The 16,220-nt window shown below is 37.8% G+C and overlaps 1 protein-coding gene across 1 annotated transcript in view; it reads right to left on the reverse strand.

Annotated features, from left to right (window-relative positions):
- Window positions 1–16,220, reverse strand: part of LOC131975982 (raftlin-like) — a 140,171-nt gene that overhangs the window by 10,460 nt on the left and 113,491 nt on the right. The window contains exon 8 of the mRNA XM_059338835.1: window positions 2,914–3,017. Coding sequence (XP_059194818.1) covers window positions 2,914–3,017 — 104 coding nt within the window. The remainder of the gene's footprint in view (window positions 1–2,913; window positions 3,018–16,220) is intronic.

A 16,220-nucleotide genomic window follows, 5' to 3' on the forward strand; every position in this document is an offset into this window, starting at 1 on the left:
AGAGGGAGGGGAGCATAAAAAAAAAAACAAAAGGATGAAAATAGGGAGGTAATTAATCAGCGATGCTGTGAAAGAGCAGTAAACATGACCAGCTGATGTGGGAGCAGAGCAAACAATCGGTCAGTGCACTGATGGAAATACAGCATGTGCACTTTATCAGCACGACACAATGTTGGATTAAAGAATAGTGTCACATTTTTCAAGTCTGTCTCAAAACATACATACCCCATGTGTATATTCAAGTTGTTAGTGACTTTATCTTTGCTTGTGTTGTTTTAACTCTCAAATGTACGTCGCTTTGGGTAAATGACATTGTAGGATGGATTCTGTATTCCCTACTCCTGCCCAAACTGACTGTAAAGGAACCTTGTTCTTTGCAAAAAGTTTAGCTTAAGCTGATAAAAGATTTCAGTCAGAGTTTGACAAATCCTGCCATAGGATGAGGATCCTCCAAAGTTTGTCTTTTGTATGAAATTCTATCTTGTGCTTTATTGGACAATATTGGAAGTGAGTATATGGCACTAACATGACCGACCTGACTGAACTTTTGAAGTTCTTTTTGCACAGATCAAGGTGTGTGGATTTTGTATTATTATTATTATTATTATAACTATTACTATTAGTGTGTATTGCTTTTACTGCCAGCAGGAACCATGTCAGTGACCCATTATTTGTTTAATGTACATATGGGCATGTAAGTATTGAGATAAAATGTATTTTATTGCATACATCTTTAGCATTTGTTGGTTTCATACTTTAAATGGCGGCACACTATACCTTACTGTTTGCTATTTGAGTAAGTGGGTCTGGGTGGACACTCAATTCTGATTAGTTGTAGTTTGGCTGAGGTTGTAAAAATGCAAAAAGTTCAATTTGTGTATAGAATATGAAGACCCATCCCCCCAGTATGTGGAAAACTGTTGTGTATATTATATATATATATATATATATATATATATATATATAGAGAGAGAGAGAGAGAGAGAGAGAGAGAGAGAGAATTCTACTTGCATTTTTCCTTTTTTTTATGATTTCTGTCATTCTATCTTATTCTCCACAAAATACATTTTTGAGTTATTCCCACTTCTAGCCATGATTGTGCTGATTCCATAGAGCTGCAGGACTTGTATATGTTTTATACACAGTAGTGTGCAAAAAAATCTTAGGCAGTGTGAACACAGTACTATATATTTTCTACATTACAGGGAAATACAAGGCCACAGTTAAATTACATATGGTTTAACTCGTCTTTTTCTGATTTGTAAAGACTATCATTGGATTTGTTGTCCAATACTGTTTTAAAAATGTCACAATTGCCTCAAGTAAAGTCTTTCTTCAGCCTTGTGTTTGACATGACAGTACTGATGGTGAAGGCCTTTGACTATATTTCTTCTTTTTCTGTGTACTATTTTCTTAAACACCCACAGAGTGATTTCAAGAGACTCGACTAAGTGACACATTTGACTGGTACGGCACATTATCAGCATGTTGAAGAGTAAATGTGTGTCTTGGAACGAAGCTCTTCAGGGTGCCTGAAGAACACGCGAGGCCTTTGACCATAAGCGGATGTACACTCATATAGCAGCCATGAGTGATGAGTCAGCATGGGCTTAGCCGAGGAACCGTTACATTTCAGTGAAGAGATTTTCCACCGACAGTCAAAGCTGCTGCTTTTAAACTTTCACAGCTGCTGCTCAGCCTAAACTGGCCCAGATTTAGCTCAGCTCCTTTCTAAAAGGCAGTCATGTTTCTTTGAACAATAACTTTAAGTGTAATGACTTCTACAGGTGCTAGTGTCTGCTACAACTTGTTTGTTGTGAGTTGTGTGATAACTTTTTACAGTGTTTCAGCTTCACTGACGTAAGAAACACTTTGTGTAAACTTCAGAGTCGCTTCCCAGCAGCAGAACTAGAAGATGCCAGTCGTGACATTTTTGTTTCTAAATTTTTATTAACAGAAAAACAAAAAATATCAAAGCAGTTGTATTCTTTTGAAATGCTGCAGTGAGTTGTTTCTTAGTTTATAAAAAGCTGCTTCATTGTTCCCAAATGTCAACTAAAAAAAAAGTTTCAAGCTCGGTGACAGTGCAATTTGTGGAATAAGGCAGTGTGTTTTCTAACTATTCAGGACGTAATAAAGAACATTTACTTAAGTACTAAACTTAGAGTGAGTAAAACCTCGAGGTAGGGCTTTGTTTTCATATCTCTCGCTGCATATCTTATTCATTTTTTATTCCATTTTGGCACAGTCTTACCTTTTTTACATTCATTCTCTTAAAATCTTATTAACAGGTAACTTTCTAATTAAGAAAAACTAAATTAGCTTCAAATGGAGGCACATAGATTATCAGTTTTGCAGCTTATTGGGTTTGTGTGTTCTGTATAACTACACTGAAAAAAAATATTTTTTTGGCCCTTTAACTATTATTTCAATAATCTTTATAAATTCTACAAAGAAATACAAATTCAGTGCTTTTACTTTAAAATAGCATTTTTTCATGTAGTGCATTACTTAGTGATTGTTTGTTATTATGTGTCCTCAATTTTGTATGTAAATTGAATCATTCGTTCCAAGTAATATTCACTAAACCAGTTCATTGGCTTAATTAGTTGATATTTCCAAGTAAAATGTAATTGAGGGACATCAGTGAATCTGCAATTTACTTGTGTATTTCCATAAAAAATAAGGTTCTATTAAATAAATATTACTTAGAAACAGCCTGAGTAAAGATTACAAACACTTTCTGTGTGGAAAAACTTGCCAAGCTTTTTTTAAGTAAATGTCACTCCAATTTTTTCAGTGTGGTAAAAAATAAACACAAATGCTTGTAGTTTCTGTTGCTGCAGTTCCTCCTGGTGACCAACAGGGGCCGCTAGAGGTCATAGACTTTAATAGCCAGATGAGGGGCAGTACCTGTTAGTCTTGATGACAGGAGTGGGCAGCACACAGGTGAGCCTCCATCCATATGAAGCCAGGGACTGCAGCAGAGGAATATAATCCGCCTTCACCTGCAAACCCTGTGGAGAAAAACAAAGATGTCCATTACAACCTGCAATCAACCTTAAAACCTGCACATAATCCCCCTCCGCCTCGCCTGGAACACCATGCACGCAGCACAGGGAGCAGTATGCATGCATATTGTGTAGCGTTCACTGCTCTGATTACAGCTCTGAAGCATCAAGGTATGAGATGCAATCAAGCGCTGCCAACATCACTTCAAATCAAAAAGTACCTTTTTTGCCTCAGATATGAGAATGTGCCGTCAGAGAGGTTGTTTTTCTAAAGCAACGTACACAAAACTGAGACATAAACCAACTGCTGCAGAAACTCCCTGGTTGCCATGAGTCAACATGGCAACCATCTCTATTCATGACAAGCATTTGTCAGCACACTAAGTCCTTGAGCAAATAGACTGCTCATGTGAAGCTGCTCACTTTGTGGTAAACATTTAAATGCACTTTGAGCTATTAAAATACCATCAAATGAGCCATTTTCTAAGCGGCAGATTGAAATCAAGAATGGACCAAATGCAAACATGTATGTGTTGACTTTGGGGGGGTTGGGGGGAAATAGCGTGCTCGTTACTCAAACTGAAACATGCACAGATTACTTAATGTATTTCCATAACACGAACACACACACCCTGTTCACAGAGGAAGTGTGTGGTTTGGCATTCTGTTATGCACCTACTGAAAATGAAAAACCGCAGCGCGTGTCAGTCAGATTGTACATATGCATTGGCACACACACACACACACTCACACTCACAGAGCTGCACTGCAAAAAGGTGTGTCTAAAAACAAGATAAAAACACTAAATTTGAGGGAAATGATCTTGCTGCATGGACAGATAATTTCACTTGACAAGATCTTTTAAATTAAGATTATTCAATCTAGACTTAACTCTTAAAACAAGATAAATTAAAGTGATGAAGTGGACACTGTGCATTGACAATTATTTGTTTCTTATCAAGATAAAAAAAAATGTAGATTTAGAAGTGTTAGATAATTTATCTTGTTTTAAGAGTCAATTTCTTATTTTAAGCGTTCAACATGCTTATTTCTAGATTTAACAATCTTAATTTAAGAAATCTTGTCAAGTGACATTATCTGTCCATGCAACAAGATCATTTCCCGTCAGATTTAGTGTTTTTATCTTGTTTTTAGACACCCCTTTTTTGCTGTGTGCAAGTTATTAAGAGACCTGAAGCTATGGCTCCATATTCTCCAAAAGGATGCCTGAAGTTATGGACTGTGTGAAATAAAAGTAATCTTGAAAGACAAGAGTAAAATGACAGTGTCAGTATTTCGGTTACCTTTTTTGCATAAATTCCACGCCGTTACACTCGGCGGTGCAGTATGAGTACCGATATGAGTCATGAAGGCAGCGAACATGAACACAGAACTTCACAGAGTCTATTCATAGTGCGCTGATCAACTGTACAAGAACAGAGACTTGCGAATACATCACACCTACACACGCTACATTAGCCTTCACTGCACTGTGAACTGTGAAAATCTAGTCTAATTAAAGCCGTGCCAGGCGAGGTTTTCATGTGAATATACTGTACGCCCGCCTTCATCACACAGAGGCTGCATTAGGAAAGTTTCCCTTTTTGGTCCCTCTTATGTCGAAGCCACACGGCACACTCTGAGAATCTGGCGACACATTTAAACTTCAGTGTGAAATGCAAAAGCAGAGCGGGAGCATCACCTTCACTTTCCGCTCTTTTCTTTCTTCTTGTGGAAAGTATCAAGGATCAGAAAAGCTTTTATTGTGGTAATTAGGTGCTAGCTGTGATGTTGTCTTATTTCCTGCTCTTATCATTGTTCTAAATGACGTTATGTAAACCACTGAACAGAAGTAAAAAAAAATTCTGAAAAAATCTTTCGCTATTAATTACAGCATTGATGTTTTTAGAAATAACACTCTATTTGCTCAAGTCACATGTGATATGGCACATTTTCAGAAAAAGGAGATGCGTTATTGTCGGATAAATTACTACAATACCAATATTATAATACTATAAGGCAACATTATCTACTGACATACCAGTAACACAAGAACTTCTTCTGTTAGTAAAACAACTCTGACTACTACATCTGTTCATACAACAATGACAAGTACAGTACTCCTCTTCTACCATGGCCACTGTGCCTTTTACTGAGTGTTTGTATAACTCGCTGCTACAATAGAATACATTTCTTGTAGTAATGTACAGAATATATAACTAAATCTACTTGACTTGATTCCAACCACCTCTATAATCGAAAAATGTTTTGACAACTGTAAGATAAGATAAGATTTTTCCTTTATTAGTTCCACAATGGGAAAATTCACAGTAATACAGCAGCAGTGATAACAGCTTGTGTGCCCCAGGCCCCTCCACACCTGGTTCTTGGCTTCAGTATTTTCTTAATTGCTGTATTTTCCTTGAAGATTTTGCAAGGCAAAAAATATAAGAAAGTATTAACACTATAGTACACTGTGAAAAATGTTTGTAGAAATTACAGTAAAACACTGTCAAATTACATACACTGTAAAAAAATTCCGTTGCTTTTACAGAAAAAAAATGGCAGCTGTGGTTACCAGAATAATTCTGCAAAAAATACAGTACAATTGTAAACAACTTTACAGAACAACTTGTAAATGTTACTGGTATTCAGTGTACAAAAAATAATAACTGAATGTTAATTTACTGGTATTCAATGCTAATAAGCAAAATCTGCATGTAAATTTTGCATAAATAATTAGTATAAAAGCATCATCATCCTGTTAAATTAGCAGCAAAGGATGGTATGATCTACAACTTTAAAATGTATTTTTTTTAAAATTACGACTGTTTTAGGATGTTAAATTTACAAGTTGTTCTGTAAAGATGTTGACATATGTACTGCATTTTTTACGGAAATATTCTGGTAACCACAGCTGCCATTTTTTTTTCTGTAAAAACAACGGGACATTTTTACAGTGTAGGGATAGAAATTGGTCGTAAAATTAAAAATTGTATATCACCGTAGTAGACACTTTTAATTACCGTAAATCAAAGAATGGCACAAAACTTTTACTTTTACTGTCATTAACTGTAGGAAACACACAGTTTTGCTGTAAAAATATAAAATTTTCATGTAAAATTAATGGAGAAATACCATGATGTGTGAATGAATGAGACAATTACCCTAAATACACCAGGGATATTCAGTCTAAATTACAATTTTTGCTAATATTTACATTCAAATTTACAGTAGAAAACCCACTCACTGTATTTTTTACGGTGAAGTTCTGGCAACCAAAGCTGCCGGTATTTTACTGTAAATTAAACAGATTATTTGTTACAGTGTACTCTACTACTGTTAATGCCTCTACTACCACTACATCTATCAGAACAATCGCTGATTACAACTACTGCTGATTAATTTTAATTCTAGACAGTATTATTACAATAACTACTGCTAAGACTGCGACTACAACTACTATTCATTTTATAATTCAATTATTAAGAGCAACAACTACGACTCCTGCTAAGTAGAAAAGTAGTACAACTATAACATCTACTGCTATCCCTTGAGCTGTAAGTACTAGTTCTATTGCCACGACTACAACAAGAAGGGTGGGGAAATAAGACAATATATATGACAAAATTATATAAAAATGTCTATGGTAAATATTTTCTATATCGTTTCCATCACATGTCAAAAAGCTAGCATGCAAACTGGGTTATGGCAAATATTTGAAGCACTGTTCTGCTCACACAGATAGTATGAACTGTACAAAAATAGGCCTCACCATGTGGTTATCTTATATAGACTTTTTATTATTTAATTAGCAGAAAACGTGCTCTATCGTGCTTTATATCGTTATCAAGATACGAAAGGAACTATATCGGGATAGAAGATTTTGGCCATATTGCCCAGCCCTAACTAAAAGCATGACTGCATCCAGGACGACTTTTCTTCTACAAACCCCGATATGAATGGAAAAAATACTACAATCTGCTAATTCTTTGAGACATATATTCAGATGAAAATTTTACAGACAATATTTAATGCTGAAACTACTGTGCTTCTATGTTTTTATTTTATGTTTTTATTTGTGTTTTACACGTCAAGGTAGTCCTATTCCTCTACTAATGTGCATCAGAGTTCAGCAGGCTGTCACACAGAGAGTATTAGGAGTGTTTGTGAGAGAGGGACTGATCAGCATGCAGAGCTCATTGTCTGCCATGAGACAGACCTCGAGTCAAAACACTTAAACCCACTCCACCGCACAACGCCTCATTTTTCTTCCACGGATTCTTATTGACCAGGATGACAGAACACGCACAAACAGACCTAAAGCAGTCACATATCAAGTTGTAGGTTGCAAAGAGCTAATCGTTAGAATACAAGACACTGCTCCAGACATTATTTACACAAGCATTACTTTCTAAGTTCCTACAGGGAGCGGCGCATCTACATTTTTTCGGGAGTTTATGTTGGAACGGCTCCCAGAAACAAAACTCTTTCAAAGCCTGCCCGGAAAGTAAATTGAGAAATAATTTTTCTGTAATGGCTTTCTGTTCTTTGGAGTAGGTGAGAGTTAATCACAGTCCCCAGAGTCAGGCTCCCCTCTCTCGCTGACTTATTATGCAGGGGCCACCTCGCTGCATCAGCACTCCAGCACCAAGCCCAAAAAACAAAGTAATCACATCGCCATCTTTGTCTCCGACGTTATCTGAGTGACTGTGAAGAAGGACCACACGGCGAGAGGGAAGAGGAGCTGTAGTTTAACCACCTCGGTTAAAACTACTTTAAATTAAATCCAGGTTTTTTTCCTGAGATCATCTCGTCACACAGATAAACACATTTGTACCTCGGAGCGCTGGGCTTCTACCACCTTGCTAAAGGGCATTGCAGCAAGAAGAGAATAATATGTCAGTGACTTTCACTGTCAGTTGATGATAGCAGCTAAAATAACAACTGCCACCTTCTTGATGTTAACCCTTTATCGGGCGAAGAACTATATTTGGTAACTTCAGTGAATATCAAAATGAAACATGTCTCTCTGTTTGGTCATAGAACCACATGGACTTGTACGAGGAGAGGAGAACTTGACTATGACGTCATATTAAGGCCAAGTATGAATAATAAGTATGAATAGTTGCAAATTTACTAGATTAAAGTGCCAAATCTACAAGAAAAAAATGCAGAAGTGAAGTGCAAATTTAAGAGATTTAGTCGCAGACAAAAGTGGGGGAAAAAACAACTTTTTTCTCGCAGATTCACCACTTTAAATCTCATAAATCTGCACATTTTTTCTCGTAGATTTGACACCTTAATCTCGTAAACTTTTTTTCTCAAATATTACCCCCCTCCCCCGGGTCCGTAGGTTTTTTTTATACATTCTGGCAGTATGTAATATCCTCCAATATTCTCTAGGGTTGAAATTTGGAATCTGCAAGTATTTCAATGAGTGACCTTTTAAGGGTTAAACCTCTCTGTCTTTTGCAAAGAAGGTATGGAGATATATTATCTACTGTTTGGGAAGTTGGACCGAAGTTTGTTTTGGGGCCTGTGGCAGAGGAGGGTGCAGCTGCAGGTCAGCTGCAGGTTCAGGGTGCACTCTGGGAGTTAGCTCAACAAACCCACCACTACATTGTTTTTCTTTAAACCCCCTCCACCGACTCTGCAAGGTAGACATAACAAACCATAATTTCTGTTTTGCACCAGCTCTGGATATAGCTATAATTTTGCAGACTACCAGGGTCAACATGTTTGCAGACACAGTCCAGTAATGATGAAGCAAATACCTTTAAAAAAGGGCATTCAGATGCTGCTCCTGATGGGCTCGCTCAACCTGGAGAGTTGTCACAGCAACAGAAAATAAAGCATCCTGCTGCTTTAAAGCATGGCAATAACCTTTTCTAAATGTGATCGGCCGTTTTAAAAGCATTTTGATATTCATAGTATTTCTTTTTTCTTTTTTTTTTTTTTACATCTGATTAGTTCTTTCTTTATTGAACATATGTGCTTATTGGCCAGACGTTATCAGTGTCTCCGGTGTCAACTTGTCAGATTTGTGCTGAAAATAATGGCTCTACTAACAGCGGTGCAGCTTTAATACAGGGCTCTGGCTGATTAAGAAGTTGGGGGCTTACAATCTAGCACGAATCTTCCAAAACATATCACCAGCTTGACACAATTCCTCTGCATGGTATGGCGCTGCTCGACTGGACTTGACTCTTTTTTTGTTATCAGGTTCTTTTCTCTATTTCGTTTTCCCCTGAGGAAAGTCCCCCACAGCTTTCTCAGCTGAACGCTGTAGCTCTGGCACATGAAACTGCTGTGATATCATCTTCAAAGCAACATTCACTAAACCCTTTCCTCGACAATAAACCTGAGGTGCTGTAGCTTTGTGAGATGCTATTTTTTAACTAAATTGCGGATGCTTTTGATGGTAGCATCTAGTGCCAATTTTTTGTGACCAATTGTTGATCTCAGTGTTTAAACTCCACCTTCTAATATCGGCTCATCTCGCTTAAAACCTCGACTGGGTTGGCGCCAGGTAAAATTCATAACTTTTGTTAATGGAAAACCAAATAAGTCCATGCTGAGTGGCTGTAAGACATCAGCACTCGGGGTGGGACTTACACCATTCTCAGGGTTCTCAAGCTGTGTATTTACATCAACAGCATGTCTTCCCAATATCGCCCAACATCACTTTTTATTTATTTTGCTCTGTTAAAAACCCTTCAAAACCAGTTTGTTTGTGTGGCTATGTATCAGTGTCGCCTTTAAATCATGTGGATTCAGAGAGATGTGTTGGTCTCTAGTTATAGGTTTGGAAAAAATTGAATCTTCCCCAAGGAACAATTTTCTGAAGATGGAAAGGGAGCATAATGGCAAATGGACTGAATTTTTATAGTGCCTTTATATATATATATACAGCCACTCAAAGCCACCTTGACACCCTGAATGGCAGAGACTTCCAACCTGCTCATCAGAGCCATGTAACAAGGTGACAATTCTGTCTGATATCAAGGAAAGCCAACATTGCTCTACGGGTTGGTCCACCACTCTGGGTTAGACTTAAATATCTGTTGCGCAAATGCCTTGAAATTTGTACAGACATCCATGATCAACATATGTGTCTTACTGACTTTGGTCATGTCCAGACTTTTCCTCTCCAGTGTGGTGGTTTTCCAACCTCCCAAGGACACCTATGCACCACCAGAAACCTTTTCACTGCTTAAAATTGCCTTGCTGCAGTAATACAGCCAACACAGTCATCCAGAGTGCATCCAAACTAATTTAACAAGGTATTAGTCAACATTTAAGTCAAAACTTAAGTATGCAGCCAACACATGCTGAGGTGGTTAAGAAAACAAAAGGCTCAGCTAGTGCATGGAGCTGTTACTGTTCCTCTTGTGAAAGCTTTTATCTTAACTTTTGCAGCAGGAAGAAAAATATTAGTGTGTGATGATTGAAACTGATGAGTCAAATGGGGGTTTCTCAGACCGAGCACCAGGCAAAGCAGCAATGTAAAAGCAGCAACCTTGATTATTTTATATTAAGAAAGAAAGAAAGAAAGAAAGAAAGAAATGGAGAGAGAGAGAGGGCCCACAGCCAAATTCTGTCAGGGAAGCTGAATTTCTCCCTGCGTGTCTGTTTACTGCTCTGTTAAATTATCCTGCCGGCTAGTTAGGTAGAAAGCAGATGTTTTTTAGGTTAGCTGAGCTGACTCTTCTAACCACAACCTACTTTAGAGATGAAGACAACCAGTTTCTGTGCCATGTTAACCTCAATCTGGACTGAAATCAAGCGGAAACCTCCGGACCTGAACTGTGAAACCAGTGCAGAACATATCTTGTGGAAATGCCTTAAACCTGCATTCTTTGTAATCGGCAGCAGGTGGCGACACCACTGGTTTCATAAAGAAGTCCATTAGTATGTAAGTCAGTAGAATATGAGCCTACTTCTTTTTTTTTTTTAAAGATTTTTTTTGGGGCATTTTGTAGCTTTATTGACAGTAGAGATATTGAGATCGAAAGGGAGAGACAGAGGGGAAGACATACGGGAAAGGGCTCCGAGCCGGATTTGAACCCGGGCCGCTCTGTGGTATGCGCTCTACCAGGTGTGCCACCGGGAACGCCCCAGAATATGAGCCTACTTCTGACTTGATTTATGACCTCAGTATATATTCTCATAATGAGTTTAAGGTCTCAATCGTTAGTTTCAAGTCTTCCTCAAAACAACATGATGTTTCTTTGGTAAATTACGGTCGCATAATTGGTCCCATTCACTATTATTTTCTAGTGTATGATGCACATTTGCTTCCTCAAAACATTTAACTTAAACACTTTCTCATTAATTAACGTCAGATCCTTTGCTCAAGTGAAATATCAATACAACAATCTAAAAATACAAAATGTTCTTAAAGCATCCAAAGCAACTGTAAGAAGTATTCTATTGTTGAAGCTAATCGAGGTGGAGCTTTAGTTATTTTTATATACAGTCAGGTTGTATACAACCAGGCTGTAAACAAGTCAACTTTAGTTTGTAAGTTGGGCATTTGAACCTTTTGGTGGCCATTCTTGGAACTGCACTTTTTTTGCACATTGGCTTCATATTAATGCTGGATGTATATTTGCTTTTATGGGTCAAATATTAAATAGATTCGACCACTCTGGGCCTTAAAAAGTTATTTAAATAAAAACATCCAAGAAGTTAGAAAGGGTAAACTGACACATCTGAAATGTGACTAGTGTAGAGTTGCAAAATTCTGGGAATTTTCAAAGTTGGAAACTTTCCATGGGAAATAACAGGAATTTAAGGGATTAAACAGGGAATTTACAGTAATATTGAACTCAACATTCATGTTTTTGTTGTTCAATGAAAGAATTAAAACGTGATAAAGTTTTACTTTCAAATAAATCTGTTCAAAAGTCATGTTTTTTTATTTTGAATTTTTCCAAATTTCCCCAGCCTAACTTCCCATGGAAAGTTTCTGGAAATTTGCCTGAAATTTATCTGGAATTTTCCACCCCTTTGCAACTCTTGACCAGCAGCCCCAACTGGCCATTGCATTTTTTGGAATGGGTCGCAAACTTTTACTGTATTAAATGATGTTGTCATAGTTTTTTTAGGCAAAATCTTCTGAAATGTAGTATAAGTATAAAAAAAGTATAAGCAACAATGGAAATACTTAAGTATCTGAAAATGTTAACTTCACGACAGTACTTGAGTAAATTGCTTTCCAGCCTCTGTTCTGTCACATTTATGTTATTATTTGTTTCTAATACCTTGCACCTGATAAACAGTGACACCCTATAAACCAAACCCTCTCCCTGCGGCCCGGATCTATCAGCATCATCGTCACGTTGTCTGACAGAGCGGGCGCCATCTCTCACTTGCAGGGACAGTGCAAATTACTCTCCTCCTATCTAGGTCACCTCTTCTCTCACCTCAGTCAGAGAGGATAGAGATATCATGGACAGGCGATGCACGTTAACGATCAGCTCTCTGCACAACATGCAGGCTGCAGCATGCACACACACACAAACAGAAAATATGTAATGCACCAGGCTTGATTTTAGATTTAAAAAAACTACAAATCTGCATCCTTTGTTCTTTGCATCAACCACTGAAGTGATTCTAGTAAACTCGGAGGGAGACACCCTGTACCAGGTGGCTTTTGTGTGAACCTGATTTCATAAGACGAGAACACACACACACGCGATACGTCCACGTGTGTGACTGAAATGTCCTTGTCTACTTTTTAAACTATTTCTTCAAAGCGTCCTCCCTACCATACCGATGCTGTGATGTGGGGCCCTAATCCCATTTCTTTAGTTTCTGCAGACTGTGAAGCGCTGCTCTTCAAAGCTGGGGGATGCAAGTGAATTCTGGGAATGAGTGACAACAATGTCAGCGCTGTTAAGCTCCTTTCACTTGCTTTGACTTTGGACTGCCATTTCTTAAATTTGAACTCCACTGATATTAGCTTCTAGGGTGTTTTTCTGCAGGAGTCGACACACACACTGTCTAAAGTCTCCTGCAGTTTTTCTGTTTTTTTTCTCCTTCTTTTGGGTTACGAGTTGTCAAGATCAAGGAGTGAGCAAGCCTGCAACATCGTCAAACTGCAGTGCTTGAAGTGGTTGAGAAAACATTTTACTTCCTGACAATCATGCTATGATATCTAAAACTATGTGAAGGCAGTATATGCGCTCAAAAAGCTGTAAATCTTACGAAAATAAAGTATAAACAGCTTGTTATTAAAGCTTCCTTTAGATCCTCTATCCATCTGAAGTCGGCGAGAAAACAGTTATTTCAGCTTTAAATCATTTTGTGAACACCAAAGTCATAAAACAACAGTTATGTTTTATGTTGTAGCTGCACTAATAATGCTCATAAACACTGCTTTTCTTGTGGTAACCAGGGAGCTGCGTTGCAATCTGTCTTGCTATCTGCTCTCGACAGTTTCCTAAGTTATGCATAAAGCACTGCAATCATTTTCTTGCTTTACTGTTAACTGGGGTTCTATTAGTCGAGTCTAGCTGCATCTCTGCTGTACTCAAAGGATCACTAACAAAAAGAACCCACCCCAAAAAAACAGAGAAGGAAACTTTTGGTGGAAACATTTAGGTGTAAGTGTAAATGTGGCTTCATTGACCTTTTACAGAAACTTGGCCCAAAACTGTAGCTGTGCATTGATTTTTGACTTCTTTATCTCTTGACGTTTCTCTTGGGTTCACTTCACCGAGATTACATGTCAGAGTCAATTTACTAGTTGTAGGCAGGACTACACAACCTGCACAGATCACTGTGTAATGTTCTCTGTGGCTCTGGAGGGGAACCTCTGTCAGGTCTGAGGAAACTTTAGTGATCTTATTTTGGGCTTGAAACTGGAGTTCTTTATTAGAAAACAGGCATCACATACTGTGGGCATGAAGTTTGCAAAAACATGGTGTGACCTTTTAGGGTTGCAACTTTTCAAAAGTTGGAAACTTTCCATGGGAATTTATGGGAATTAATGGAAAAAAATGTGAATAAACAGTTAACAGAGAACTTAAATATAGTTGGGGAAAATATATTTTAGTATAATCATGACTAAAACAACCAGATTTCATGCAAGTACACTTGAATATTTGCTATTCCTCAATCACATGCACACAGCACACTGCAGGACTGCTGGGGCCACGCCCCCTACATGCACTGTGCATTCCTCCATCACATGTTCAACTCATTTATACATGTTGAATGGGACTCTTTTGGAGGGAGAGGGGATCTTTTCACTTTTTCATTTATCATGTTGAATGGGACTTTTGGGGTATTTTTTTTGGGGGGGGGGGGTAATATTTAACTCAACATTCAGGTTTTTGTTCAATAATATAATTAAAACTTGATAAAGTTCTACTTCCAAATAATTTTTTTTTTTAATTTTGAATATTTCTAAAATTCCCCAGCTTAACTTCCCATGGAAAGTTTCTGGAAATTTACAAAAATGTTCCACCCTTTGCAACCCTAGTGACATTCGCGGAAAGAAAAATCACTGCACCCAGTGCTTTATTCAGACTTTGTTGTCACTGTTGCCCAGTTTAAGAGCCCATTTGTGGGATCACTTCTGCTGTAAACTGAATTTGGTGAATGTTTTGGTGTTTTCAGGCAGCCTACAATCTAAGATTTTCATTGACAACCACCAATTTCCTATAATTGTTGTGCATTTGACAATGAATAGCTTGTAAGTAACGACACATAGCTGCATCATGCGAGCTTCAAGCTGAGATAAAAAGCACGCTAGAGAGGTTTGGTAAACTTTTTGAAGCTTATGTGTAGCGAAATATTCAAACTGGAGAGCAGATGTTTTTTAAGGCTGAACCTTCAGATCAAACGAAAATATTCTACATATCCGTGCACAATCTAATAAACATTTCTGGCATGTAGGATTGCATTAACCTGTATCATGGAAAACAAAGGGAGACTATGCATACATACTTCCATTAAAAATGGTTTCAATTTTTTACATTCTAATCGCCTTCGTTCAACCATTAAACAAACAAACTTCTGTTTTTTTCACTAAAGGGCTACTGTAACTGATACTACTACTACTACTAATATTAATCATCATTATATTTGTGTAATATTATATACTGTCATACCATAAAACTGTGATATTTCCCTGTCATTGTACTGTGAAAATCTCAAACCACTGCAAGTCCATTGGCGTGACATGTTGAATAGATGTGTGTTTTAGTATGATCTTGAGAATTTGAAAGAGAACTTGTTGCACAACATTTATTTGCCATAATGGATCCACCGCTGCGTCTGGTGCAGTTGAAGTGGATTATGGTGCTACAAACAACATGTTAGGACGGCGTGAAAAAGAAGATGAGAAGCTGCTCAGAACCATCAGAGTCCTTGTAGACGTCCGCTGTGCTCTGGTGAATATCACTTCATCTTTTAATAAAACATACATACATGGATGTTTTTGTGTTCCTTCACTGACACACAGCACCCTCCTTCTGATGCACTTTGTCCCTCTTGATAAAGCAGCAGAGGCTCATGGCGAGCAAACATATTAAGACCAGCCCTGGCTGAGGTCTGAAGGAGGCCATGTTTTGTTTGGTTATTGCTCCTTTTAAAACTCTGTAATAGGAGAGAGGGCTTTCAGTACATTAGTTTCAAGGCAGCTCCTGTATTGATTTTCCCAGAGGACACAAGAGATGTGAAGCTGGTCCTAATTGGAGTTTCATAGCATAGAGTTATTCATTTGGAGCACTTCACTAACATCCATATGGTTCCTATTCAGGTCATTGTCATGTACAGGCTGCACCTTCAGATAGATCCAGAACATCTGTTAAAAATCATGATAAATCTACATTAAATCTGTGCATCAGCTCTTTAACACTGCTGGCAGCATATATGCAGCCTGTTTACACCCTGTATGGGTCTTTGTGTTGTGTCATTAAATGTATTCTGTTGTTGTTGTGCTGTTTCCCTTCAGGCTGTGCTTGGCTGTCATTTAGTAGAAACCGTTTCTGTGGCACTTACAGTTTGTCAGTTTGACATTTATTGTTGCGGTTTGTTTTCTTCTTTAATTTCTGTCGATGATTTGTTCTGAAGTCAGAATTTTTTGACCCAGGAATTTTTGTTTGTCTCACATGTTTGTTTTCTGTCACATTTGTACTTCAATACTTTTTTTTAAACAAATAATTTCTTTCTTATCGCAGTGGAGCTTAGCTC

Source organism: Centropristis striata, chromosome 8 (genome assembly GCF_030273125.1).
Source record: "Centropristis striata isolate RG_2023a ecotype Rhode Island chromosome 8, C.striata_1.0, whole genome shotgun sequence".
Taxonomy (NCBI): Eukaryota; Metazoa; Chordata; class Actinopteri; order Perciformes; family Serranidae; genus Centropristis; species Centropristis striata.